Below are 27545 nucleotides of genomic sequence, written 5' to 3'. Positions count from 1 at the left end.
GGACTCAGGGCAGGGAGATGTTTTCTACAAGAATCTAATTGATCGGTATTTTTATGAATTGTGTCCAGTGTTACTGATAGTGACAAGGCAACTGAGAATGTGTTCTGTTGCTGTTCTGTCATTCTATATTGTAGATCTGTATTAACGAAGGTGATGTTCTTCCTGTTCTATCATTCTATATTATAGATCTGTATTAACAGAGGTGATGTTCTTCCTGTTCTGTCATTCTATATTATGGATCTGTATTAACAGAGGTGATGTTCTTCCTGTTCTGTCGTTCTATATTATAGATCTGTATTAACAGAGGTGATGTTCTTCCTGTTCTGTCATTCTATATTATAGATCTGTATTAACAGAGGTGATGTTCTTCCTGTTCTGTCATTCTATATTATAGATCTGTATTAACAGAGGTGATGTTCTTCCTGTTCTGTCGTTCTAGGTTGGAGTCAGAGATTGGTCTTTTGGAGCGCGAGGAGTGTCAGATCTCAGCTAAAGAGCAGACCCTCAGGGAGAGACTGAGGGAGACTGAGAGGTCCATAAAAGACCTACAGAAAGTAAGAGAGCGTTCATCTATTTACCGACACAACATATCACTTTAAGGCTAAGTCCAAAATGGCACCTTATTCCTATATAGTGCACTTTTTGGACCAGAAGCCTAGGGATTAGGGTACCGTTTAGGACACACATTTAATAGTTTCAGCCAACTGTGACTGCATGAACACTCCACAGACTGCTCTATCATATAACTGCAGTCCTGTGACTAAATGATCGCTCCACAGACTGCTCTATCCTCAAACTGCAGTCCTGTGACTAAATGATCGCTCCACAGACTGCTCTATCCTCAAACTGCAGTCCTGTGACTAAATGATCGCTCCACAGACTGCTCTATCCTCAAACTGCAGTCCTGTGACTAAATGATCGCTCCACAGACTGCTCTATCCTCAAACTGCAGTCCTGTGACTAAATGATCGCTCCACAGCCTACTCTATCCTCAAACTGCAGTCCTGTGACTAAATGATCGCTCCACAGACTGCTCTATCCTCGAACTGCAGTCTGTGACTAAATGATCGCTCCACAGCCTACTCTATCCTCAAACTGCAGTCCTGTGACTAAATGATCGCTCCACAGACTGCTCTATCCTCGAACTGCAGTCCTGTGACTAAATGATCGCTCCACAGACTGCTCTATCCTCAAACTGCAGTCCTGTGACTAAATGATCGCTCCACAGACTGCTCTATCCTCAAACTGCAGTCCTGTGACTAAATGATCGCTCCACAGACTGCTCTATCCTCAAACTGCAGTCCTGTGACTAAATGATCGCTCCACAGACTGCTCTATCCTCAAACTGCAGTCCTGTGACTAAATGATCGCTCCACAGACTGCTCTATCCTCAAACTGCAGTCCTGTGACTAAATGATCGCTCCACAGACTGCTCTATCCTCGAACTGCAGTCCTGTGACTAAATGATCGCTCCACAGACTGCTCTATCATATAACTGCAGACCTGTAGAACCCTAGCTCATATTCTAGTTTTGTATTAGTTGATAAAATTGTATATGAAAATACATCTCATATCAAACCAATATAATTGTAATGGTAAGTTCAATGACCAGTTGCCAATAGATGAGCTCAATAAAGTCATACTTGACATGTGGGAGTTTTTCTTTAAAGATTTCAGCTTCAATGCACTGTCAATACAATCAGTCAAGCACTTTATTGGTGCTTTACCAATTGATTGAGTGATTGTAAAGTGCTTTTCCAATTGATTGACTGATTGTAAAGTGCTTTTCCAATTGATTGACTGATTGTAAAGTGCTTTTCCAATTGATTGACTGATTGTAAAGTGCTTTTCCAATTGATTGACTGATTGTAAAGTGCTTTTCCAATTGATTGACTGATTGTAAAGTGCTTTTCCAATTGATTGACTGATTGTAAAGTGCTTTTCCAATTGATTGACTGATTGTAAAGTGCTTTTCCAATTGATTGACTGATTGTAAAGTGCTTTTCCAATTGATTGACTGATTGTAAAGTGCTTTTCCAATTGATTGACTGATTGTAAAGTGCTTTTCCAATTGATTGACTGATTGTAAAGTGCTTTTCCAATTGATTGACTGATTGTAAAGTGCTTTTCCAATTGATTGACTGATTGTTGAAATGATTACAGTCATTGGTAAAGCACTTTACAATCAGTAACGCAATTGTCATGTCTATGTCTCATCATGTCTCATCATGTCTCATCATGTCTCTTCATGTCTCATCATGTCTCATCATGTCTTTATGTCTCATCATGTCTCATCATGTCTCATCATGTCTTCATGTCTCATCATGTCTCATCATGTCTCATCATGTCTCATCATGTCTCATCATGTCTTCATGTCTCATCATGTCTCATCATGTCTTCATGTCTCATCATGTCTCATCATGTCTTCATGTCTCTTCCTGTCTCTTTATGTCTCTTTATGTCTCATCATGTCTCATCATGTCTTCATGTCTCATCATGTCTTCATGTCTCATCATGTCTCATGTCTCATCATGTCTCTTCATGTCTCATCATGTCTCTTTTCTCTCCAGAGTCTCCAGAATGAGCATGGTGAGTGATATATGATTTACATACTGTTGATCATTATTGGTCAGGTTGATTTATTGATGTTAGTTGTGTTGAAATGATTCAAGAGGAAAGCACAATGAAGCATTAACACATTAACACTCATTTAACACTCAAAACAGTGTGGTGTTGGATGGTTACCATGGCTATTCAAATACATTCATGATCAACAGCTCCATGCCACTGATATACCTTCTACACACACACACTACACACTACACACCACACCACACACACTACACACCACACCACACACACTACACACCACACACACCACACACACACACAGTCCCTCTACACACACTACACACACAGTCCCTCTACACTACACACACAGTCCCTCTACACACTACACACACAGTCCCTCTACACATTACACACACAGTCCCTCTACACACTACACACACAGTCCCTCTACACACTACACACACAGTCCCTCTACACACTACACACACACACACACACATACACAGTCCTACTGGCTGTTAACGTTACTTGCCTAGTTAAATAAAGGTTAAATAAAATAAAATAAAAATTGGGTCTTTAAACACTCCCCCCTTGCTGTTACAGGGCTTTGTAAAACAGTGGCCTGCATATTGCTCTCTCTCTCTCTCTCTGCTCTCTCCCCCTCTCTCTGCTCTCCCCTCTCTTTACTCTCTCTCTCTACTATCTCTCTACTCTCTCTGCCCTCTCTCTACTCTCTCTCTACTCTCTCTCTCTACTCTCTACTCTCAATCCCTACTCTCTCTCTACTCTCTACTCTCTACGTGTCTCTCTTTGCTCTCTCCCTACGATCTCTACTCTCTGTCTGTCTGTCTGTCTGTCTGTCTGTCTGTCTGTCTGTCTGTCTGTCTGTCTGTCTGTCTGTCTGTCTGTCTGTCTGTCTCTCTCTCTCTCTACTCTCTCTCTCTCTCTGCTCTCTCCCTACTATCTCTACTCTCTGTCTCTCTCTCTGTCTCTTTCTCTCTACTCTCTGTCTCTCTATCTCTCTCTCTCTCTCTCTCTCTCTCCCTCTCTCTCTCTGCCACATTTGCCCCTTGGATCGTTTCCCACCTGCCTCAGCGGTACTATTGAGTGCTCCAACATAAGACAGTAGCCCTGTACTTTGTTCACCCTGATCCACCTATTCACAGGGAATCCCCCCAACCAAGGGCCGCTTTGATCCCCGATAATACACCTCTCTACATATTCTGCTGAACGTAGCACTGGGCTGGGGGAATGAAGAGAAAGAGTTACAGAGAGAGAGAGGGGTGGGGGAGGGAGATACATGGGAGGGGGAGGGAGAGAGGAATACAGAGAGAGAGATACAGAGGGGGGAGGGGGGAAGAGAAATATAGAGAAAGAGAGATACAGAGAGAGAGAGAGATAGAGAGAGAGACACAGAGAGAGAGAGATACAGAGAGAGAGAGAGATACAGAGATAGAGAGAGAGATACAGAGAGAGAGATACAGAGAGAGAGATACAGAGGGGGGAGGGGGGAAGAGAGAGAGAGAGAGAGATACAGAGAGAGATACAGAGGGGGGAGGGGAGAAGAGAGATAGAGAGAGAGATACAGAGGGGGGGAGGGGGGAAGAGAGATAGAGAGAGAGAATACAGAGAGAGATACAGAGGGGGGAGGGGGGAAGAGAGAGAGAGAGAGATAGAGAGAGAGATACAGAGGGGGGAGGGGGGAAGAGAGAGAGAGAGAGAATACAGAGAGAGATACAGAGGGGGGAGGGGGGAAGAGAGAGAGAGAGAGATAGAGAGAGATACAGAGGGGGAAGGGGGGAAGAGAGATAGAGAGAGAGATACAGAGGGGGGGAGGGGGGAAGAGAGATAGAGAGAGATATAGAGGGGGAGGGGGGAAGAGAGATAGAGAGAGATACAGAGAGAGAAAGAGAGAGAGAGAGAGAGAGATACAGAGGGGGGGGAGGGGGGAAGAGAGATAGAGAGATACAGATAGAGAGAGAGATACAGAGGGGGGAGGGGGGAAGAGAGATAGAGAGAGAGAATACAGAGAGAGATACAGAGTGGGGAGGGGGGAAGAGAGATAGAGAGATACAGAGAGAGAGAGAGATACAGAGGGGGGAGGGGGGAAGAGAGAGAGAGATACAGAGGGGGGAGGGGGGAAGAGAGAGAGAGATACAGAGAGAGAGAGAGAGAGAGATACAGAGGGGGGGAGGGGGGAAGAGAGAGAGAGAGATACAGAGAGAGAGAGAGATACAGAGGGGGGAGGGGGGAAGAGAGATAGAAAGAGAGAGAGATACAGAGGGGGGAGGGGGAAGAGAGAGAGAGAGATACAGAGGGGGGGAGAGAGATAGAGAGAGAAAGAGAGAGGGAGAGAGAGATACAGAGAGAGAGAGAGGGAGAGAGAGATACAGAGAGAGAGAGAGAGAGAGAGAGAGAGAGGGATACAGAGAGAGAAAGAGAGAGGGAGAGAGAGATACAGAGAGAGAGAGAGAGATACAGAGAGAGAAAGAGAGAGGGAGAGAGAGATACAGAGAGAGAGAGAGAGATACAGAGAGAGAGAGAGAGAGAGAGAGATACAGAGAGAGAGATAGAGAAAGAGAGAGAGAGAGAGAGAGCGAGAGATACAGAGGGGGGAGAGGGGGAAGAGAGGGGAAGAGAGATAGAGGGGGAGGGAGAGGGAGAGGGAGAGAGGGGGAAGAGAGATAGAGGGGGAGGGAGAGAGGAATACAGAGAGAGAGGGAGAGAGAGGGGGGAGAGCAAGAAAGGGACAGATACAAAGAGAGAGAGATTGAGTGTGTGCTAGGGTGGGAGGGTCCAGTCTGACTTCCTCTCCTGCTCTCCGCCCCAACCAGATGCTGTGAGTAACGCCTCACCCCAGCTCCCCGACCAGCTCTCTGAGCAGCAGCCAGACATCAGAGACTCCTCCACCACTTCTCTTCATCAGGCCACAGCCTCAACAGCATCTGCCTCTGGGGAGCAGCCAAAGAAACCTGGTAGGTGCTGGGTGGGGGAGGAAGGAGTTGTGAGGTTTGGACCGGAGCCAAGGGAGAACAGTACTAGGACCAGGGAGGGGTAGCGGGTAGTAGCTAGCTAACGGAGAGTGAGGGAGGTACAATGTGGCAGCCCACAGACTCACCAATAGGAAGGTACAAAGTGGCTCAGTGATTCATGTTTGAATCTCAATGTGAAAAAACTGTCTGCATGTTCTTCACAAAGTTGACAACTGATGTTACTGAACCAGATGTCTGTGTGTCAGGGGAGAAGCTGCAGGTGGTATCTGATGCTACTGAGCCAGATGTCTGTGTGTCCATGTGTCAGGGGAGAAGCTCCAGGTGGTATCTGATGCTACTGAGCCAGATGTCTGTGTGTCAGGGGAGAAGCTCCAGGTGGTATCTGATGCTACTGAGCCAGATGTCTGTGTGTCAGGGGAGAAGCTGCAGGTGGTATCTGATGCTACTGAGCCAGATGTCTGTGTGTCAGGGGAGAAGCTCCAGGTGGTATCTGATGCTACTGAGCCAGATGTCTGTGTGTCAGGGGAGAAGCTCCAGGTGGTATCTGATGCTACTGAGCCAGATGTCTGTGTGTCAGGGGAGAAGCTCCAGGTGGTATCTGATGCTACTGAACCAGATGTCTGTGTGTCAGGGGAGAAGCTCCAGGTGGTATCTGATGCTCCTGAGCCAGATGTCTGTGTGTCAGGGGAGAAGCTGCAGGTGGTATCTGATGCTACTGAGCCAGATGTCTGTGTGTCCATGTGTCAGGGGAGAAGCTCCAGGTGGTATCTGATGCTACTGAGCCAGATGTCTGTGTGTCAGGGGAGAAGCTCCAGGTGGTATCTGATGCTACTGAGCCAGATGTCTGTGTGTCAGGGGAGAAGCTGCAGGTGGTATCTGATGCTACTGAGCCAGATGTCTGTGTGTCAGGGGAGAAGCTCCAGGTGGTATCTGATGCTACTGAGCCAGATGTCTGTGTGTCAGGGGAGAAGCTCCAGGTGGTATCTGATGCTACTGAGCCAGATGTCTGTGTGTCAGGGGAGAAGCTCCAGGTGGTATCTGATGCTACTGAACCAGATGTCTGTGTGTCAGGGGAGAAGCTCCAGGTGGTATCTGATGCTACTGAGCCAGATGTCTGTGTGTCTATGTGTCTGTGTGTCTATGTGTCAGGGGAGAAGCTCCAGGTGGTATCTGATGCTACTGAGCCAGATGTCTGTGTGTCTATGTGTCTTTGTGTCTATGTGTCTGTGTGTCAGGGGAGAAGCTCCAGGTGGTATCTGATGCTACTGAGCCAGATGTCTGTGTGTCTATGTGTCTGTGTGTCTATGTGTCAGGGGAGAAGCTCCAGGTGGTATCTGATGCTACTGAGCCAGATGTCTAAGTGTCAGGGGAGAAGCTGCAGGTGGTATCTGATTTTAACCTCTCTTTTAAAAAGCAGGTGAAAAAGGCAACTCAAATGACCAAATTCAACCTCGCTAATTTTCCGATTTATACGAAATTGTTTGACTACAGAGGTAGCAAAACTGTACTTCAAATCTATGATACTCCCCCACTTAAACATACTGCTTGACTAGTTGGGCCCAAGCTTGCTGTACAACATTAAAACCCATTCAGTCTGTCAACAAGCAGGCTCTCAAAATGCTTGATAGGAAGCCCAATAGCCATCATCACTGTTACATCCCCAGAAATCATGTACAATAAACCGACGCATGTCTTGTATTCAAGATCCTAAATGGCCAGGCTCCTCCCCCTCCACTCAGTATTTTTGTTAAACAGAAAACCCAGACATATGGCAGCAGATCTACAAGGTCTACAATGAGAGGTGACTGTTTAGTTCCCTTAAGGAAAAGCACCTTTAGTAAATCTGTTTTCTCTGTGAGAGCTTCCCATGTCTGGAATACACTTCCATTAGACACACAGACCTGCACGACCGATCACACTTTCACAAAAAACATGAAGACATGGCTATAGGTCAATCAGACTAATGAACATCATCCCTAGCTGTGTGTTGTCGCTTTCCATGTTGCCTGTTGTCTGTAGCTGGTGAGGTGTGGAAACAATGTTGCTTCTTGTGCTATTTCTCTGTCTGTGTGCTATGTGTCTCTTGTTCTATGTGTCTCTTGTTCTATGTGTCTCTGTCTGCGTGCTACGTGTCTCTTGTTCTATGTGTCTGTCTGCGTGCTATGTGTCTCTTGTTCTACGTGTCTCTTGTTCTATGTGTCTCTCTGCGTGCTACGTGTCTCTTGTTCTATGTGTCTGTCTGCGTGCTACGTGTCTCTTGTTCTATGTGTCTGTCTGCGTGCTACGTGTCTCTTGTGCTACGTGTCTCTTGTTCTATGTGTCTGTCTGCGTGCTACGTGTCTCTTGTTCTATGTGTCTGTCTGCGTGCTACGTGTCTCTTGTGCTACGTGTCTCTTGTTCTATGTTTCTCCGTCTGCGTGCTACGTGTCTCTTGTTCTATGTGTCTCTCTCTGCGTGCTACGTGTCTCTTGTTCTATGTGTCTCTGTCTGCGTTCTATGTGTCTCTTGTTCTATGTGTCTCTCTCTGCGTGCTACGTGTCTCTTGTTCTATGTGTCTCTCTCTGCGTGCTACGTGTCTCTTGTTCTATGTGTCTCTCTCTGCGTGCTACGTGTCTCTTGTTCTATGTTTCTCCGTCTGCGTGCTATGTGTCTCTTGTTCTATGTGGCTCTGTCTGCGTGCTACGTGTCTCTTGTTCTATGTGTCTCTCTCTGCGTGCTACGTGTCTCTTGTTCTATGTTTCTCCGTCTGCGTGCTATGTGTCTCTTGTTCTATGTGTCTCTGTCTGCGTGCTACGTGTCTCTTGTTCTATGTATCTCTGTCTGCGTGCTACGTGTCTCTTGTTCTATGTGTCTCTCTCTGCGTGCTACGTGTCTCTTGTTCTATGTATCTCTGTCTGCGTGCTACGTGTCTCTTGTTCTATGTATCTCTGTCTGCGTGCTACGTGTCTCTTGTTCTATGTGTCTCTCTCTGCGTGCTACGTGTCTCTTGTTCTATGTGTCTCTCTCTGCGTGCTACGTGTCTCTTGTTCTATGTTTCTCCGTCTGCGTGCTATGTGTCTCTTGTTCTATGTGTCTCTGTCTGCGTGCTACGTGTCTCTTGTTCTATGTATCTCTGTCTGCGTGCTACGTGTCTCTTGTTCTATGTGTCTCTCTCTGCGTGCTACGTGTCTCTTGTTCTATGTATCTCTGTCTGCGTGCTACGTGTCTCTTGTTCTATGTATCTCTGTCTGCGTGCTACGTGTCTCTTGTTCTATGTGTCTCTCTCTGCGTGCTACGTGTCTCTTGTTCTATGTTTCTCTGCATGTTCTCACTACTGTATTGTTATTGTAATTGTTTTTAAAAACTTGCCCAGGGACTCCAGGTCAAAATTAGCCGACTGGCTAAAACCAGCACTTTTACTGAAACGTTGATTCATGTGCACTGTAAAAATATAAATAAACTCAAACTCAGATCACTGATCAGTTCAACATATTAACATTAACTGCCCTGGGACTGGGTCCTGGGACTGGGTCCTGGGACTGGGTCCTGGGACTGGGCCCTGGGACTGGGTCCTGGGACTGGGCCCTGGGACTGGGTCCTGGGACTGGGCCCTGGGACTGGGTCCTGGGACTGGGTCCTGGGACTGGGTCCTGGGACTGGGTCCTGGGACTGGGTCCTGGGACTGGGCCCTGGGACTGGGTCCTGGGACTGGGTCCTAGGACTGGGTCCTGGGACTGGGTCCTGGGACTGGGCCCTGGGACTGGGTCCTGGGACTGGGCCCTGGGACTGGGTCCTGGGACTGGGTCCTGGGACTGGGTCCTGGGACTGGGTCCTGGGACTGGGCCCTGGGACTGGGTCCTGGGACTGGGCCCTGGGACTGGGCCCTGGGACTGGGTCCTGGGACTGGGTCCTGGGACTGGGCCCTGGGACTGGGTCCTGGGACTGGGTCCTGGGACTGGGTCCTGGGACTGGGCCCTGGGACTGGGTCCTGGGACTGGGTCCTGGGACTGGGTCCTGGGACTGGGTCCTGGGACTGGGTCCTGGGACTGGGCCCTGGGACTGGGTCCTGGGACTGGGTCCTGGGACTGGGTCCTGGACTGGGTCCTGGGACTGGGTCTGGACTGGCCGGGACTGGGTCCTGGGACTGGGTCCTGGGACTGGGTCCTGGGACTGGGTCCTGGGACTGGGTCCTGGGACTGGGTCCTGGGACTGGGCCCTGGGACTGGGTCCTGGGACTGGGTCCTGGGACTGGGTCCTGGGACTGGGCCCTGGGACTGGGTCCTGGACTGGGTCCTGGGACTGGGCCCTGGGACTGGGTCCTGGGACTGGGTCCTGGGACTGGGCCCTGGGACTGGGTCCTGGGACTGGGTCCTGGGACTGGGTCCTGGACTGGGTCCTGGGACTGGGTCCTGGGACTGGGTCCTGGGACTGGGTCCTGGGACTGGGCCCTGGGACTGGGTCCTGGGACTGGGTCCTGGGACTGGGTCCTGGGACTGGGTCCTGGGACTGGGCCCTGGGACTGGGCCCTGGGACTGGGTCCTGGGACTGGGTCCTGGGACTGGGTCCTGGGACTGGGTCCTGGGACTGGGTCCTGGGACTGGGTCCTGGGACTGGGTCCTGGGACTGGGCCCTGGGACTGGGTCCTGGGACTGGGTCCTGGGACTGGGTCCTGGGACTGGGTCCTGGGACTGGGTCCTGGGACTGGGCCCTGGGACTGGGTCCTGGGACTGGGTCCTGGGACTGGGTCCTGGGACTGGGTCCTGGGACTGGGTCCTGGGACTGGGCCCTGGGACTGGGTCCTGGGACTGGGTCCTGGGACTGGGTCCTAGGACTGGGTCCTGGGACTGGGTCCTGGGACTGGGTCCTGGGACTGGGTCCTAGGACTGGGTCCTGGGACTGGGTCCTGGGACTGGGTCCTGGGACTGGGCTCTGGGACTGGGTCCTGGGACTGGGCTCTGGGACTGGGTCCTGGGACTGGGCTCTGATCACAGGACTAACAGGTTCTAGAGCTAGAGGACTCCTGTTATCTCCGGGCGTGAGAGGTTGAACTAGGGCCATCTACTTTAAATGCTGTCTGTCTCCCAGTGACCTACTTGGTGTGTGAACTGCTGACTGCTCACAACTTGAAGACATTTGTTGACACATCAACCAGGAGTGTCAGGGCAACTTATGACTTGTTTAGGTAATCAGGGGGGTTTTTCATCTTCAAGCCAATCAGCAATAGTATTAGTACATCAGTCTCTCCTGTTTTTCCCAGCGGTGGTCTGGTTGTTAAACTAATACTGTTCAGCTGAGTTATTCTGGAAGGAAATAGAGTAGCTTCCCATCACTCTCTCACTTGAGTATCTTACCTAGTTATTTACAGATCTCACTATGTGTGTGTTTTCTGTACCTGTTCGCTCCTCTCCCTGTAGGCAGACGCTCCCCAACCCCTGGCTATTTCTGTTTTAGCGCACCCTGCCCGCACAACCCCATGTGGAATTCCTTTGTCTCTGGCAGCGTTTGGAACTGCCCATCTGAGGTCAAGAACTCCAAGTTCATCCTATCCTACGCTGCCCTTCAGTTCCTTGACTTTTTGGCCCTGACGGAGGCTTGGATCAACTCAGAAAATACTGCTACTCAAGCTGCTCTCTCTTCATCTGACTACTTTTTCTCTCCTAATCCGAGAGCATCTGGTCATCGCTCTGGTGGCATATTGATACACATTTTTCCTGAGTGGAGATTTTCTGTTTTTTTCCTCTTGCCTGTCCATCTCCTCATTTCAATTCCATTCTATCACTGTCACTTGTCCACTCAAGCTTAACATTATTGTCATATATCGCCCACCAGAAGCCCTTGGAGAGATCATCCAATGAGCTCCACACCTTGGAGAGTTCATCCAATGAGCTCCACACCTTGGAGAGTTCATCCAATGAGCTCCACACCTTGGAGAGTTCATCCAATGAGCTCCACACCTTGGAGAGTTCATCCAATGAGCTCGACACCTTGGAGAGTTCACCCAATGAGCTCCACACCTTGGAGAGTTCATCCAATGAGCTCCACACCTTGGAGAGTTCATCCAATGAGCTTGACACTTTGATAAACTCACTTCCTGACGATGGCTAACCGCTATTCGTACTTGATGACTTCAACCTCCCGACATCGCCTTCGATTGATTTATTTTTCCAATCCCCTCCAACTCACAAGGCAGACAATACTCTTAACCTCATCTTTATTGGAGGCTGTTCTCCTACTAATCTCACTGTAACCCCCTCCAGGTCTCTGCTCTCCTACTAATCTCAATGTAACCCCCCTCCAGGTCTCCGTTCTCCTACTAATCTCAATGTAACCCCCCTCCAGGTCTCCGTTCTCCTACTAATCTCACTGTAACCCCCTCCAGGTCTCTGTTCTCCTACTAATCTCACTGTAACCCCCCTCCAGGTCTCCATTCTCCTACTAATCTCACTGTAACCCCCTCCAGGTCTCTGTTCTCCTACTAATCTCACTGTAACCCCCTCCAGGTCTCCGTTCTCCTACTAATCTCACTGTAACCCCCTCCAGGTCTCCGTTCTCCTACTAATCTCAATGTAACCCCCCTCCAGGTCTCTGTTATCCTACTAATCTCACTGTAACCCCCTCCAGGTCTCTGTTCTCCTACTAATCTCACTGTAACCCCCTCCAGGTCTCTGTTCTCCTACTAATCTCAATGTAACCCCCCTCCAGGTCTCTGTTCTCCTACTAATCTCACTGTAACCCCCTCCTTGTCTCTGTTCTCCTACTAATCTCACTGTAACCCCCTCCAGGTCTCTGCTCTCCTACTAATCTCAATGTAACCCCCTTCCAGGTCTCTGTTATCCTACTAATCTCACTGTAACCCCCTCCAGGTCTCTGTTCTCCTACTAATCTCACTGTAACCCCCTCCAGGTCTCTGCTCTCCTACTAATCTCAATGTAACCCCCCTCCAGATCTCTGTTCTCCTACTAATCTCACTGTAACCCCCTCCAGGTCTCTGTTCTCCTACTAATCTCACTGTAACCCCCTCCAGGTCTCTGTTCTCCTACTAATCTCACTGTAACCCCCTCCAGGTCTCTGCTCTCCTACTAATCTCAATGTAACCCCCCTCCAGGTCTCTGTTCTCCTACTAATCTCACTGTGACCCCCTCCAGGTCTCTGTTCTCCTACTAATCTCACTGTGACCCTTGAGAGTGTATCAATGATCTTGACACCTTGATAAGCTAATGTCCTGACGATGGCTCACCGCTGTTCGTACTTGGCGACTTCAACCTCCCGACGACTGCCTTCTATTAATTTCTTTCCAACTCTCTCTTTTCCCTCCTTTTGACCATTTCCCAGTCCCCTCCCACTCACAAGGCAGACAATACAGTTGACCTCATCTTTACTAGAGGCTGTTTGCCTACTCCCCTGCTCCGTGGCTGAGTGACTGCGGGCAGCTGAGTGTAAATGGAGGAAAACTAAACATCCGGAGGACATATCACACTTCCTCTCCCTCCTCTCTACTTTCTCTTCCTCTGGGTCCGCTGCTAAAGCCACTTTTATCACTCTAAATTTCAAGCTTCTGCCTCTAACCCTAGGAAACTCTTTTCTGCCTTCTCCTCCTTCCTTAATCCTTCTCCCCCTCCCTCCTCCCCCCTCCCCCCTCCTCCTCCCTCTCTGTGGATGACTTTGTCAACCACTTTGACAAGAAGGTCGACGACATCTGTTCCTCATTCACTCAGCCTATTGAGTCCACTGGTCTCATTCACTCAGCCTATTGAGTCCACTGGTCTCATTCACTCAGCCTATTGAGTCCCCTGGTCTCATTCACTCAGCCTATTGAGTCCCCTGGTCCCACTCATTCACTCAGCCTATTGAGTCCACTGGTCCCACTCATTCACTCAGCCTATTGAGTCCACTGGTCTCATCCACTCAGCCTATTGAGTCCACTGGTCTCATTCACTCAGCCTATTGAGTCCACTGGTCCCACTCATTCACTCAGCCTATTGAGTCCACTGGTCCCACTCATTAACTCAGCCTATTGAGTCCACTGGTCTCATTCACTCAGCCTATTGAGTCCACTGGTCCCATTCACTCAGCCTATTGAGTCCACTGGTCCCATTCACTCAGCCTATTGAGTCCACTGGTTTCATTCACTCAGCCTATTGAGTCCACTGGTTTCATTCACTCAGCCTATTAAGTCCACTGGTCACATTCACTCAGCCTCTTGAGTCCACTGGTCTCATTTACTCAGCCTATTGAGTCCACTGGTCTCATTCACTCAACCTATTGAGTCCACTGGTCTCATTCACTCAGCCTATTGAGTCCACTGGTCTCACCCACTCAGCCTATTGAGTCCACTGGTCTCATTCACTCAGCCTATTGAGTCCACTGGTCTCATTCACTCAGCCTATTGAGTCCCCTGGTCTCATTCACTCAGCCTATTGAGTCCACTGGTCTCATTCACTCAGCCTATTGAGTCCACTGGTCTCATCCACTCAGCCTATTGAGTCCACTGGTCTCATTCATTTAGCCTGTTGAGTCCACTAGTCTCATTCACTCAGCCTATTGAGTCCACTGGTTTCATTCACTCAGCCTATTGAGTCCACTGGTCTCATTCACTCAACCTATTGAGTCCACTGGTCTCATTCACTCAGCCTATTGAGTCCACTGGTCTCACCCACTCAGCCTATTGAGTCCACTGGTCTCATTCACTCAGCCTATTGAGTCCACTGGTCTCATTCACTCAGCCTATTGAGTCCCCTGGTCTCATTCACTCAGCCTATTGAGTCCACTGGTCTCATTCACTCAGCCTATTGAGTCCACTGGTCTCATCCACTCAGCCTATTGAGTCCACTGGTCTCATTCATTTAGCCTGTTGAGTCCACTAGTCTCATTCACTCAGCCTATTGAGTCCACAGGTTTCATTCACTCAGCCTATTGAGTCCACTGGTCTCATTCACTCAGCCTATTGAGTCCACTGGTCTCATTCACTCAGCCTATTGAGTCCACTGGTCTCATTCACTCAGCCTATTGAGTCCACTGGTTTCATTCACTCAGCCTATTGAGTCCACTGGTCCCACTCATTCACTCATGCTATTGAGTCCACTGGTCCCACTCATTCACTCAGCCTATTGAGTCCACTGGTCTCATTCACTCAGCCTATTGAGTCCACTGGTCTCATTCACTCATGCTATTGAGTCCACTGGTCTCATCCACTCAGCCTATTGAGTCCACTGGTCTCATCCACTCAGCCTATTGAGTCCACTGGTCTCATTCACTCAGCCTATTGAGTCCACTGGTCTCATTCACTCATGCTATTGAGTCCACTGGTCCCACTCATTCACTCAGCCTATTGAGTCCACTGGTCTCATTCACTCAGCCTATTGAGTCCACTGGTCCCACTCATTCACTCAGCCTATTGAGTCCACTGGTCTCATTCACTCAGCCTATTGAGTCCACTGGTCTCATTCATTTAGCCTATTGAGTCCACTGGTCTCATTCACTCATGCTATTGAGTCCACTGGTCTCATTCATTTAGCCTGTTGAGTCCACTGGTCTCATTCACTCAGCCTATTGAGTCCACTGGTCTCATTCACTCATGCTATTGAGTCCACTGGTCCCACTCATTCACTCAGCCTATTGAGTCCACTGGTCTCATTCACTCAGCCTATTGAGTCCACTGGTCCCACTCATTCACTCAGCCTATTGAGTCCACTGGTCTCATTCACTCAGCCTATTGAGTCCACTGGTCTCATTCATTTAGCCTATTGAGTCCACTGGTCTCATTCACTCATGCTATTGAGTCCACTGGTCTCATTCATTTAGCCTGTTGAGTCCACTGGTCTCATTCACTCAGCCTATTGAGTCCACTGGTTTCATTCACTCAGCCTATTGAGTCCACTGGTCTCATTCACTCATGCTATTGAGTCCACTGGTCTCATTCACTCAGCCTATTGAGTCCACTGGTCTCATTCATTTAGCCTGTTGAGTCCACTGGTCTCATTCACTCAGCCTATTGAGTCCACTGGTTTCATTCACTCAGCCTATTGAGTCCACTGGTCTCATTCACTCATGCTATTGAGTCCACTGGTCTCATTCACTCAGCCTATTGAGTCCACTGGTCCCACTCATTCACTCAGCCTATTGAGTCCACTGGTCTCATTCACTCAGCCTATTGAGTCCACTGGTCTCATTCCCTCAGCCTATTGAGTCCACTGGTCTCATTCACTCAGCCTATTGAGTCCACTGGTCTCATTAATTTAGCCTGTTGAGTCCACTGGTCTCATTCATTTAGCCTGTTGAGTCCACTGGTCTCATTCACTCAGCCTATTGAGTCCACTGGTCTCATTCACTCAGCCTATTGAGTCCACTGGTCTCATTCACTCAGCCTATTGAATCCACTGGTCCCACTCATTCACTCAGCCTATTGAGTCCACTGGTCCCACTCACAACGAATTATCTAACGCCTTGACCTCTTTCTCCCCATCTTTCTCCAGATGAAATCCTTTGACTAGTGAGGTCCAGCCGCCCAACAACCCACTCGAATCCAACACCTCTTCCTTTCTCCAGATCAACTCTGGAGACCTTCTGCCATTCCTCACTTCCCTTATCAACTCATCCCTAACTCTGACTTCAAAATGGCCGAGTCGCTCCCCTCCTCAAGAAACCAGCACTCTACTCATCTACAGTGCCTTGCGAAAGTATCCGGCCCCCTTGAACTTTGCGACCTTTTGCCACATTTCAGGCTTCAAACATAAAGATATAAAACTGTATTTTTTTGTGAAGAATCAACAACAAGTGGGACACAATCATGAAATGGAACGACATTTATTGGATAGCAAACTCTCTCCAGAAGTTCAGTGAGGATCTCTGAATGATCCAATGTTGACCTAAATGAGTAATGATGTTAAATACAATCCACCTGTGTGTAATCAAGTCTCCGTATAAATGCACCTGCACTGTGATAGTCTCAGAGGTCCGTTAAAAGCGCAGAGAGCATCATGAAGAACAAGGAACACACCAGGCAGGTCCGAGATACTGTTGTGAAGAAGTTTAAAGCCGGATTTGGATACAAAAAGATTTCCCAAGCTTTAAACATCCCAAGGAGCACTGTGCAAGCGATAATATTGAAATGGAAGGAGTATCAGACCACTGCAAATCTACCAAGACCTGGTCGTCCCTCTAAACTTTCAGCTCATACAAGGAGAAGACTGATCAGAGATGCAGCCAAGAGGCCCATGATCACTCTGGATGAACTGCAGAGATCTACAGCTGAGGTGGGAGACTCTGTCCATAGGACAACAATCAGTCGTATATTGCACAAATCTGGCATTTATGGAAGAGTGGCAAGAAGAAAGCCATTTCTTAAAGATATCCATAAAAAGTGTCGTTTAAAGTTTGCCACAAGCCACACCAAACATTTGGAAGAAGGTGCTCTGGTCAGATGAAACCAAAATTGAACTTTTTGGCAACAATGCAAAATGTTATGTTTGGCGTAAAAGCAACACAGCTCATCACCCTGAACACACCATCCCCACTGTCAAACATGGTGGTGGCAGCATCATGGTTTGGGCCTGCTTTTCTTCAGCAGGGACAGGGAAGATGGTTAAAATTGATGGGAAGATGGATGGAGCCAAATACAGGACCATTCTGGAAGAAAACCTGATGGAGTCTGCAAAAGACCTGAGACTGGGACGGAGATTTGTCTTCCAACAAGACAATGATCCAAAACATAAAGCAAAATCTACAATGGAATGGTTCAAAAATAAACATATCCAGGTGTTAGAATGGCCAAGTCAAAGTCCAGACCTGAATCCAATCGAGAATCTGTGGAAAGAACTGAAAACTGCTGTTCACAAATGCTCTCCATCCAACCTCACTGAGCTCGAGCTGTTTTGCAAGGAGGAATGGGAAAAAATGTCAGTCTCTCGATGTGCAAGACTGATAGAGACATACCCCAAGCGACTTACAGCTGTAATCGCAGGAAAAGGTGGCGCTACAAAGTATTAACTTAAGGGGGCTGAATAATTTTGCACGCCCAATTTTTCAGTTTTTGATTTGTTAAAAAAGTTTGAAATATCCAATAAATGTCGTTCCACTTCATGATTGTGTCCCACTTGTTGTTGATTCTTCACAAAAAAAATACAGTTTTATATCTTTATGTTTGAAGCCTGAAATGTGGCAAAAGGTCGCAAAGTTCAAGGGGGCCGAAAACTTTCGCAAGGCACTGTAACGTCAAAAACTATAGTCCTGTATCCCTTCATTCTTTTCTTTCCAATACACTTGAATGTGCTGGGTCTGATCAACTCTCTCGCTATCTCTCTCAGAATGATCTTCTTGATCCTAACCAGTCAGACTTCAAGACGGGTCACTCAACAGAGACTGCTCTTCTCTTTGTCACAGAGGCTCTCTGCACTGCCAAAGCTGACTCTCTCTCCTCTGTTCTCATCCTCCTAGATCTATATGCTGCTTTCGACACCGTGATCCATCAGATCCTCCTGTCCACCCTCTCAGGGCTGAGCGTCTCAGGCTCCATCAGATCCTCCTCTCCACCCTCTCAGGGCTGGGCGTCTCGGGCTCCATCAGATCCTCCTGTCCACCCTCTCAGGGCTGGGCGTCTCAGGCTCCATCAGATCCTCCTCTCCACCCTCTCAGGGCTGGGCGTCTCAGGCTCCATCAGATCCTCCTCTCCACCCTCTCAGGGCTGGGCGTCTCGGGCTCCGTCAGATCCTCCTGTCCACCCTCTCAGGGCTGGGCGTCTCAGGCTCCATCAGATCCTCCTCTCCACCCGCTCAGGGCTGGGTGTCTCAGGCTCCATCAGATCCTCCTCTCCACCCTCTCAGGGCTGGCCGTCTCAGGCTCCATCAGATCCTCCTGTCCACTCTCTCAGGGCTGGGTGTCTCAGGCTCCATCAGATCCTCCTGTCCACTCTCTCAGGGCTGGGTGTCTCAGGCTCCATCAGATCCTCCTCTCCACCCACTCAGGGCTGGGCGTCTCAGGCTCCATCAGATCCTCCTCTCCACTCTCTCAGGGCTGGGTGTCTCAGGCTCCATCAGATCCTCCTGTCCACTCTCTCAGGGCTGGCCGTCTCAGGCTCCATCAGATCCTCCTGTCCACTCTCTCAGGGCTGGGTTTCTCAGGCTCCATCAGATCCTCCTGTCCACTCTCTCAGGGCTGGGTGTCTAAGGCTCCATCAGATCCTCCTGTCCACTCTCTCAGGGCTGGGTGTTTCAGGCTCCATCAGATCCTCCTCTCCACCCACTCAGGGCTGGGCATCTCAGGCTCTGCACGCTCTTGGATTGCATCCTACCTGGCAGGCCGATCCTACCAGGTGGCGTGGAGAGGATCAGTGTCTGCACCACTCACGACTGGTGTCCCCCAGGGCTCGGTTCTAGGCCCTCTCCTCTTCTCTCTATACACCAAGTCACTTGGCTCCATCATTTCCTCTCAATGTCTCTCCTATCATTGGTATGCGAATGACACTCAACTACTTTCCTCCTTCCCCCCTTCTGACACCCAGGTAGTGACATGCATCTCTGCGTGCCTGCCAGATACCTCAGCTTGGATGTCGGTTCACCACCTGCAGCTCAACCTCAACAAGACGGAGCTGCTCTTTCTCCCGGGGAAGGCATACCTGCTCAAAGACCTCTTTATCACGGTGAACAACTCCATGGTGTCCCCATCTCAGACATCAAAGAACATTGGCGTGGCCCTGTCGTTCTCTGCAAAACATCCTGCAGGTTCATGCTCTACGAAATCCATAGAACCACCCTTCCTCATACAGGAAGCAGAGCAGGTCCTAATCCAGGTACTTGTCATCTCCCGTCTGGACTACCGCAACTCACTCTTGGCAGGGCTCCCTCGCTTGTGCCATCAAATGCTACAGCCCGCCTGGTGTTCAACCTTACCAAGTCCTCCCACGTCACCCCACTCATCCGTACACTCCACTGGCTTCCAGTCGAAGCTCGCATCCACTCCAAGACCATGGTGCTTGCCTACAGAGCAGCAAGAGGAGCTACCCCTCCCTACTTTCAGGATCAAACCCTACACCCCAAATGAGAGCACTCCGTTCCGCCACCTCAGGTCCTTGTGGGAAAGCTTCCTGCCCATCTTCCAAAAATATCTCAAATAGTATCTTAAATAATCACCCAGAGTTGTACTATAGTTGAAACCACATGATATCCTGTCTGTCTGTCTGTCTGTCTGTCTGTCTGTCTGTCTGTCTGTCTGTCTGTCTGTCTGTCTGTCTGTCTGTCTGTCTGTCTGTCTGTCTGTCTGTCTGTCTGTCTGTCTGTCTGTCTGTCTGTCTGTCTGTCTGTCTGTCTGTCACCCAGAGATGTACTATATTGGTAACATGATATCTTCTTTCCCTCCCTCCGTCCCTCCCTCCGTCCCTCCGTCCCTCCCTCCCTCCCTCCCTCCCTCCCTCCCTCCCTCCCTCCCTCCCTCCCTCCCTCCCTCCCTCCCTCCCTCCCTCCCTCCCTCCCTCCCTCCCTCCCTCCCTCCGTCCGTCCGTCCGTCCACCTGTCTGTCTGTCTTTTACCCAGCGATGTACGCCATGGAGATCAATGTGGAGAAGGACAGAAAGACAGGGGACACCAGGATCCTGTCAGCGTCTTCCGTCAGCCCTGACGAAGTGCCTGATTGCGGGGTCAAGGTTTTCGACGACGGCCGGAATGTTGTCTACGAGGTCCGCTCGGGGGGGTCCTCTACCCTGGACAATGGGGTTCACCACTGGAGCTCCCAACAGGTGGATGAGCTGATGAAGCGGGTCGGGGCGACCACCGGCTGTGCTCAGGGAGGCAAGGCTAAGGTCCGTGTCAAACCCGCCGACGCTGATGACCCCAAAACCTCCCCCAGGTCCATTGACCACTCCGCTGACCTCCCTACCAACTACACCCCCTACACTACCCCCCCAGCTGTCCCTAGCTCTGCCACCACGGCCAACAAGATGCCCCAGCCCCACGCTCCAAGCGCCCCCATCACCACCCAGCCTCCACCCTGCCGGGAGGTGATATACGGGGGTGAGGTGACGGATGCTCCCCAGGCTACGGCAGAGAAGCCGATCACGATGATCTTCATGGGCAATCATAATGTAGACGACCAGGATGAGACCAAGAGGCTGCTGGGATTCGACGGCACCATCAAGGCTGAGATCGTCCTGATCGATGAGGACGATGAGAAGTCACTACGGGAGAAAACGGTGACAGACGGTTACTCCACCATGGACGGCAACGCCGCCGACCTGGTGTCCGGCTCCCGGCCGCTCAGTGACACCACCGAACTGTCGTCGGAGGGGAAGGACGAGAGCTCTGCCACGGCCACCAAGGAACTCCCCTCCCCAGCAGGTATAGAGAAGAAAGAGCGCTGCCACTGCTGTACTATCATGTGACCTCATTACTTTAACTACACTACCCACAACTCTCTGTTACTCTTGGGAGGGAGGAGCTCATTGGTTAATCAAGGCTCTGATCTCCCTCCTCCCTAAACCCTCCTCCTCCTATTCCTCCTCACGGCTACTAACAGAACCTACCCTCTGACGCCTGGAACTTGGCTGCATTGACATCATTCTTTTTAACTTTGACCTTTGACCCACCTTTGTGAGCCCCCCCCCCAAGAAAGTAAAGGCACTCTGTCACTCCCTTCAGTAGGACAACGGTGGAAGTTGAAGTTGCCCCGAATAAAGGGTCAGTTTTAGATTTTTACGACTACAGATGAAGGTCAGGATTGGATGAGGGGAAGCTGATCCTAGATCTGTACCTAGAGGAAACTTTACCCCAGAGCAAGCACAACACACCACCATTCCAACCAGAGCAGCACAGTGTTGGGCTTGCCACTAGTTTCATTGTATTCACAATACATTTGGTCTGTAAGAAAAAGGTTATAACACAATCCTTTAAAACCTGACCAAGGAATGTTTGGTGTTGAAGACCTGGATCAGATGACTCTCTATCTGGCACTCCTAAAAACAACAGAAAGTAGACCTGCACATACAGAGATATAGTATGGTACAGTATAGGTTGATATCCCATCTGTCTAGTTGCCTCATTCAAGCAAAGACATCTGACTGACTGGATGGATATCCCACAGACTAGGGGCCCATCCCAAACTGCACCTTATTCCCCATGTAACACAGTGCTTTTGACCAGAGCCTTGAGGGTAGAGAGGCCCTGACCTTGATACAACACCAAATATGTTTTATGTGAGGATTTGTGTAAAACGTAGTGCACTATATAGGCAATGGGGCTCTGGTCTAAAGTAGTGCACTATATAAGGAATATAGGGCTCTGGTCTAAAGTAGTGCACTATATAGGGAATAGGGTGCCATTTGGGATATATCCTGAGAAGGGCATTACTTATGATCTTCCATCTGTACTGTAAGAAACATGAACAGTTATCATAATTAACGATAAGCACTGTACATAAGCTCCTCATCCGAACCATGACAGAGTACAGGAGGGAACAATCAGAGTATAGGAGGGAACTACCAGAGTATAGGAGGGAACTACCAGGGTATCAGAGTATAGGAGGGAACTACCAGAGTATAGGAGGGAACTACCAGAGTATAGGAGGGAACTACCAGGGTATCAGAGTACAGGAGGGAACAATCAGAGTATAGGAGGGAACTACCAGGGTATCAGAGTATAGGAGGGAACTACCAGGGTACCAGAGTATAGGAGGGAACTACCAGGGTACCAGAGTATAGGAGGGAACAATCAGAGTATAGGAGGGAACTACCTGGGTATCAGAGTATAGGAGGGAACTACCAGGGTACCAGAGTATAGGAGGGAACTACCAGGGTATCAGAGTATAGGAGGATAACAATCAGAGTATAGGAGGGAACTACCAGGGTATCAGAGTATAGGAGGGAACTACCAGGGTACCAGAGTATAGGAGGGAACTACCAGGGTATCAGAGTATAGGAGGGAACAATCAGCGTATAGGAGGGAACTACCAGGGTATCAGAGTACAGGAGGGAACAATCAGAGTATAGGAGGGAACTACCAGGGTATCAGAGTATAGGAGGGAACTACCAGGGTACCAGAGTATAGGAGGGAACTACCAGGGTACCAGAGTAAAGGAGGGAACTACCAGGGTACCAGAGTATAGGAGGGAACTACCAGGGTACCAGAGTATAGGAGGGAACAACCAGGGTATCAGAGTATAGGAGGGAACAATCAGAGTATATGAGGGAACTACCAGGGTATCAGAGTATAGGAGGGAACTACCAGGGTACCAGAGTATAGGAGGGAACTACGAGGGTATCAGAGTATAGGAGGGAACAATCAGCGTATAGGAGGGAACTACCAGGGTATCAGAGTACAGGAGGGAACAATCAGAGTATAGGAGGGAACTACCAGGGTATCAGAGTATAGGAGGGAACTACCAGGGTATAGGAGGGAACTACCAGGGTATCAGAGTATAGGAGGGAACTACCAGAGTATAGGAGGGAACTACCAGAGTATAGGAGGGAACTACCAGAGTATAGGAGGGAACTACCACAGTATCAGAGTATAGGAGGAAACTACCAGGGTATCAGAGTATAGGAGGGAACCACCAGAGTATCAGAGTATAGGAGGGAACTACCAGGGTATCAGAGTATAGGAGGGAACTACCAGAGTATAGGAGGGAACGACCAGAGTATAGGAGGGAACTACCAGAGTATAGGAGGGAACTACCAGGGTATCAGAGAATAGGAGGGAACTACCAGAGTATAGGAGGGAACTACCGGAGTATAGGAGGGAACTACCAGGGTATCAGAGTATAGGAGAGAACTCTACCAGGGTATCAGAGTATAGGAGGGAACTACCAGGGTATCAGAGTATAGGAGGGAACAATCAGAGTATAGGAGGGAACGACCAGAGTATAGGAGGGAACTACCAGAGTATAGGAGGGAACTACCAGGGTATCAGAGTATAGGAGGGAACTACCAGAGTATAGGAGGGAACTACCAGGGTATCAGAGTATAGGAGGGAACAATCAGAGTATAGGAGGGAACAATCAGAGTATAGGAGGGAACTACCATGGTATCAGAGTATAGGAGGGAACTACCAGGGTATCAGAGTATAGGAGGGAACTACCAGAGTATAGGAGGGAACTACCAGGGTATCAGAGTACAGGAGGGAACTACCAGGGTACCAGAGTATAGGAGGGAACTACCAGAGTATAGGAGGGAACTACCAGGGTATCAGAGTACAGGAGGGAACTACCAGGGTATAGGAGGGAACTACCAGGGTATCAGAGTATAGGAGGGAACCACCAGAGTATCAGAGTATAGGAGGGAACTACCAGGGTACCAGGGTATAGGAGGGAACTACCAGGGTATCAGAGTATAGGAGGGAACTACCAGAGTATAGGAGGGAACTACCAGGGTATCAGAATACAGGAAGGAACTACCAGGGTATAGGAGGGAACTACCAGGGTATCAGAGTATAGGAGGGAACTACCAGAGTATCAGAGTATAGGAGGGAACTACCAGGGTATCAGAGTATAGGAGGGAACTACCAGAGTATCAGAGTATAGGAGGGAACTACCAGGGTATCAGAGTATAGGAGGGAACTACCAGAGTATAGGAGGGAACGACCAGAGTATAGGAGGGAACTACCAGAGTATAGGAGGGAACTACCAGGGTATCAGAGAATAGGAGGGAACTACCAGAGTATAGGAGGGAACTACCGGAGTATAGGAGGGAACTACCAGGGTATCAGAGTATAGGAGAGAACTCTACCAGGGTATCAGAGTATAGGAGGGAACTACCAGGGTATCAGAGTATAGGAGGGAACAATCAGAGTATAGGAGGGAACTACCAGGGTATCAGAGTATAGGAGGGAACTACCAGGGTATCAGAGTATAGGAGGGAAAAACTTGGGTATCAGGGTATAGGAGGGAACTACCAGGGTATAGGAGTATAGGAGGGAACTACGAGGGTATCAGAGTATAGGAGGGAACTACCAGGGTATCAGAGTATAGGAGGGAACTACCAGGGTATCAGAGTATAGGAGGGAACTCTACTAGAGTATCAGAGTATAGGAGGGAACTCTACCATGGTATCAGAGTATAGGAGGGCACTACCAGAGTATAGGAGGGAACTACCGGGGTATCAGAGTATAGGAGGGAACTACCAGGGTGTCAGAGTATAGGAGGGAACTACCAGGGTATCAGAGTATAGGAGGGAACTACCAGGGTATCAGAGTATAGGAGGGAGCTACCAGGGTATCAAAGTATAGGAGGGAACTACCAGGGTACCAGAGTATAGGAGGGAACTACCATGGTATCAGAGTATAGGAGGCAACTCCCAGGGTATCAGAGTATAGGAGGGAACTACCAGGGTATCAGAGTATAGGAGGGAACTACCAGGGTATCAGAGTATAGGAGGGAACTACCAGAGTATAGGAGGGAACTACCAGGGTATCAGAGTATAGGAGGGAACTACCAGGGTATCAGAGTATAGGAGGAACTACCAGGGTACCAGAGTATAGGAGGGAACTACCAGGGTACCAGAGTATAGGAGGGAACTACCAGGGTACCAGGGTATAGGAGGGAACTACCAGGGTATCAGAGTATAGGAGGGAACTACCAGAGTATAGGAGGGAACTACCAGGGTATCAGAGTACAGGAGGGAACTACCAGGGTATAGGAGGGAACTACCAGGGTATCAGAGTATAGGAGGGAACCACCAGAGTATCAGAGTATAGGAGGGAACTACCAGGGTACCAGGGTATAGGAGGGAACTACCAGGGTATCAGAGTATAGGAGGGAACTACCAGAGTATAGGAGGGAACTACCAGGGTATCAGAATACAGGAAGGAACTACCAGGGTATAGGAGGGAACTACCAGGGTATCAGAGTATAGGAGGGAACTACCAGAGTATCAGAGTATAGGAGGGAACTACCAGGGTATCAGAGTATAGGAGGGAACTACCAGAGTATAGGAGGGAACTACCAGAGTATAGGAGGGAACTACCACGGTATCAGAGTATAGGAGGAAACTACCAGGGTATCAGAGTATAGGAGGGAACCACCAGGGTATCAGAGTATAGGAGGGAACTACCAGAGTATAGGAGGGAACGACCAGAGTATAGGAGGGAACTACCAGAGTATAGGAGGGAACTACCAGGGTATCAGAGAATAGGAGGGAACTACCAGAGTATAGGAGGGAACTACCGGAGTATAGGAGGGAACTACCAGGGTATCAGAGAATAGGAGGGAACTACCAGAGTATAGGAGGGAACTACCGGAGTATAGGAGGGAACTACCAGGGTATCAGAGTATAGGAGGGAACTACCAGGGTGTCAGAGTATAGGAGGGAACTACCAGGGTATCAGAGTATAGGAGGGAACTACCAGAGTATAGGAGGGAACTACCAGGGTATCAGAGTATAGGAGGGAACTACCAGGGTACCAGGGTATAGGAGGGAACTACCAGGGTATCAGAGTATAGGAGGGAACTACCAGAGTATAGGAGGGAACTACCAGGGTATCAGAGTACAGGAAGGAACTACCAGGGTATAGGAGGGAACTACCAGGGTATCAGAGTATAGGAGGGAACTACGAGAGTATCAGAGTATAGGAGGGAACTACCAGGGTATCAGAGTATAGGAGGGAACTACCAGAGTATAGGAGGGAACTACCAGAGTATAGGAGGGAACTACCAGAGTATAGGAGGGAACTACCACGGTATCAGAGTATAGGAGGAAACTACCAGGGTATCAGAGTATAGGAGGGAACCACCAGGGTATCAGAGTATAGGAGGGAACTACCAGAGTATAGGAGGGAACGACAAGAGTATAGGAGGGAACTACCAGAGTATAGGAGGGAACTACCAGGGTATCAGAGAATAGGAGGGAACTACCAGAGTATAGGAGGGAACTACCGGAGTATAGGAGGGAACTACCAGGGTATCAGAGTATAGGATTGAACTACCAGGGTATCAGAGTATAGGAGGGAACTACCAGGGTATAGGAGGGAACTACCAGAGTATAGGAGGGAACGACCAGAGTATAGGAGGGAACTACCAGAGTATAGGAGGGAACTACCAGGGTATCAGAGAATAGGAGGGAACTACCAGAGTATAGGAGGGAACTACCGGAGTATAGGAGGGAACTACCAGGGTATCAGAGTATAGGAGAGAACTCTACCAGGGTATCAGAGTATAGGAGGGAACTACCAGGGTATCAGAGTATAGGAGGGAACAATCAGAGTATAGGAGGGAACTACCAGGGTATCAGAGTATAGGAGGGAACTACCAGGGTATCAGAGTATAGGAGGGAAAAACTTGGGTATCAGGGTATAGGAGGGAACTACCAGGGTATAGGAGTATAGGAGGGAACTACGAGGGTATCAGAGTATAGGAGGGAACTACCAGGGTATCAGAGTATAGGAGGGAACTACCAGGGTATCAGAGTATAGGAGGGAACTCTACTAGGGTATCAGAGTATAGGAGGGAACTCTACCATGGTATCAGAGTATAGGAGGGCACTACCAGAGTATAGGAGGGAACTACCGGGGTATCAGAGTATAGGAGGGAACTACCAGGGTGTCAGAGTATAGGAGGGAACTACCAGGGTATCAGAGTATAGGAGGGAACTACCAGGGTATCAGAGTATAGGAGGGAGCTACCAGGGTATCAAAGTATAGGAGGGAACTACCAGGGTACCAGAGTATAGGAGGGAACTACCATGGTATCAGAGTATAGGAGGCAACTCCCAGGGTATCAGAGTATAGGAGGGAACTACCAGGGTATCAGAGTATAGGAGGGAACTACCAGGGTATCAGAGTATAGGAGGGAACTACCAGAGTATAGGAGGGAACTACCAGGGTATCAGAGTATAGGAGGGAACTACCAGGGTATCAGAGTATAGGAGGAACTACCAGGGTACCAGAGTATAGGAGGGAACTACCAGGGTACCAGAGTATAGGAGGGAACTACCAGGGTACCAGGGTATAGGAGGGAACTACCAGGGTATCAGAGTATAGGAGGGAACTACCAGAGTATAGGAGGGAACTACCAGGGTATCAGAGTACAGGA

At 49.3% G+C, this 27545-nt stretch overlaps 1 protein-coding gene across 1 annotated transcript in view; it reads left to right on the top strand.

Annotated features, from left to right (window-relative positions):
• The window catches only part of LOC109882309 (paralemmin-2-like), a 74739-nt gene extending 52676 nt beyond the window's left edge, over positions 1–22063 (top strand). The window contains exons 4-7 of the mRNA XM_031802299.1: positions 440–554; positions 2571–2589; positions 5406–5546; positions 20066–22063. Coding sequence (XP_031658159.1) covers positions 440–554; positions 2571–2589; positions 5406–5546; positions 20066–20910 — 1120 coding nt within the window. The 3' untranslated portion in view covers positions 20911–22063. The remainder of the gene's footprint in view (positions 1–439; positions 555–2570; positions 2590–5405; positions 5547–20065) is intronic.
• The last annotated feature ends 5482 nt before the right edge of the window (positions 22064–27545 follow it).

This window comes from Oncorhynchus kisutch, linkage group LG23, assembly GCF_002021735.2.
Source record: "Oncorhynchus kisutch isolate 150728-3 linkage group LG23, Okis_V2, whole genome shotgun sequence".
Lineage (NCBI taxonomy): Eukaryota > Metazoa > Chordata > Actinopteri > Salmoniformes > Salmonidae > Oncorhynchus > Oncorhynchus kisutch.
This window is presented reverse-complemented; position numbering and strand designations above follow the sequence as displayed.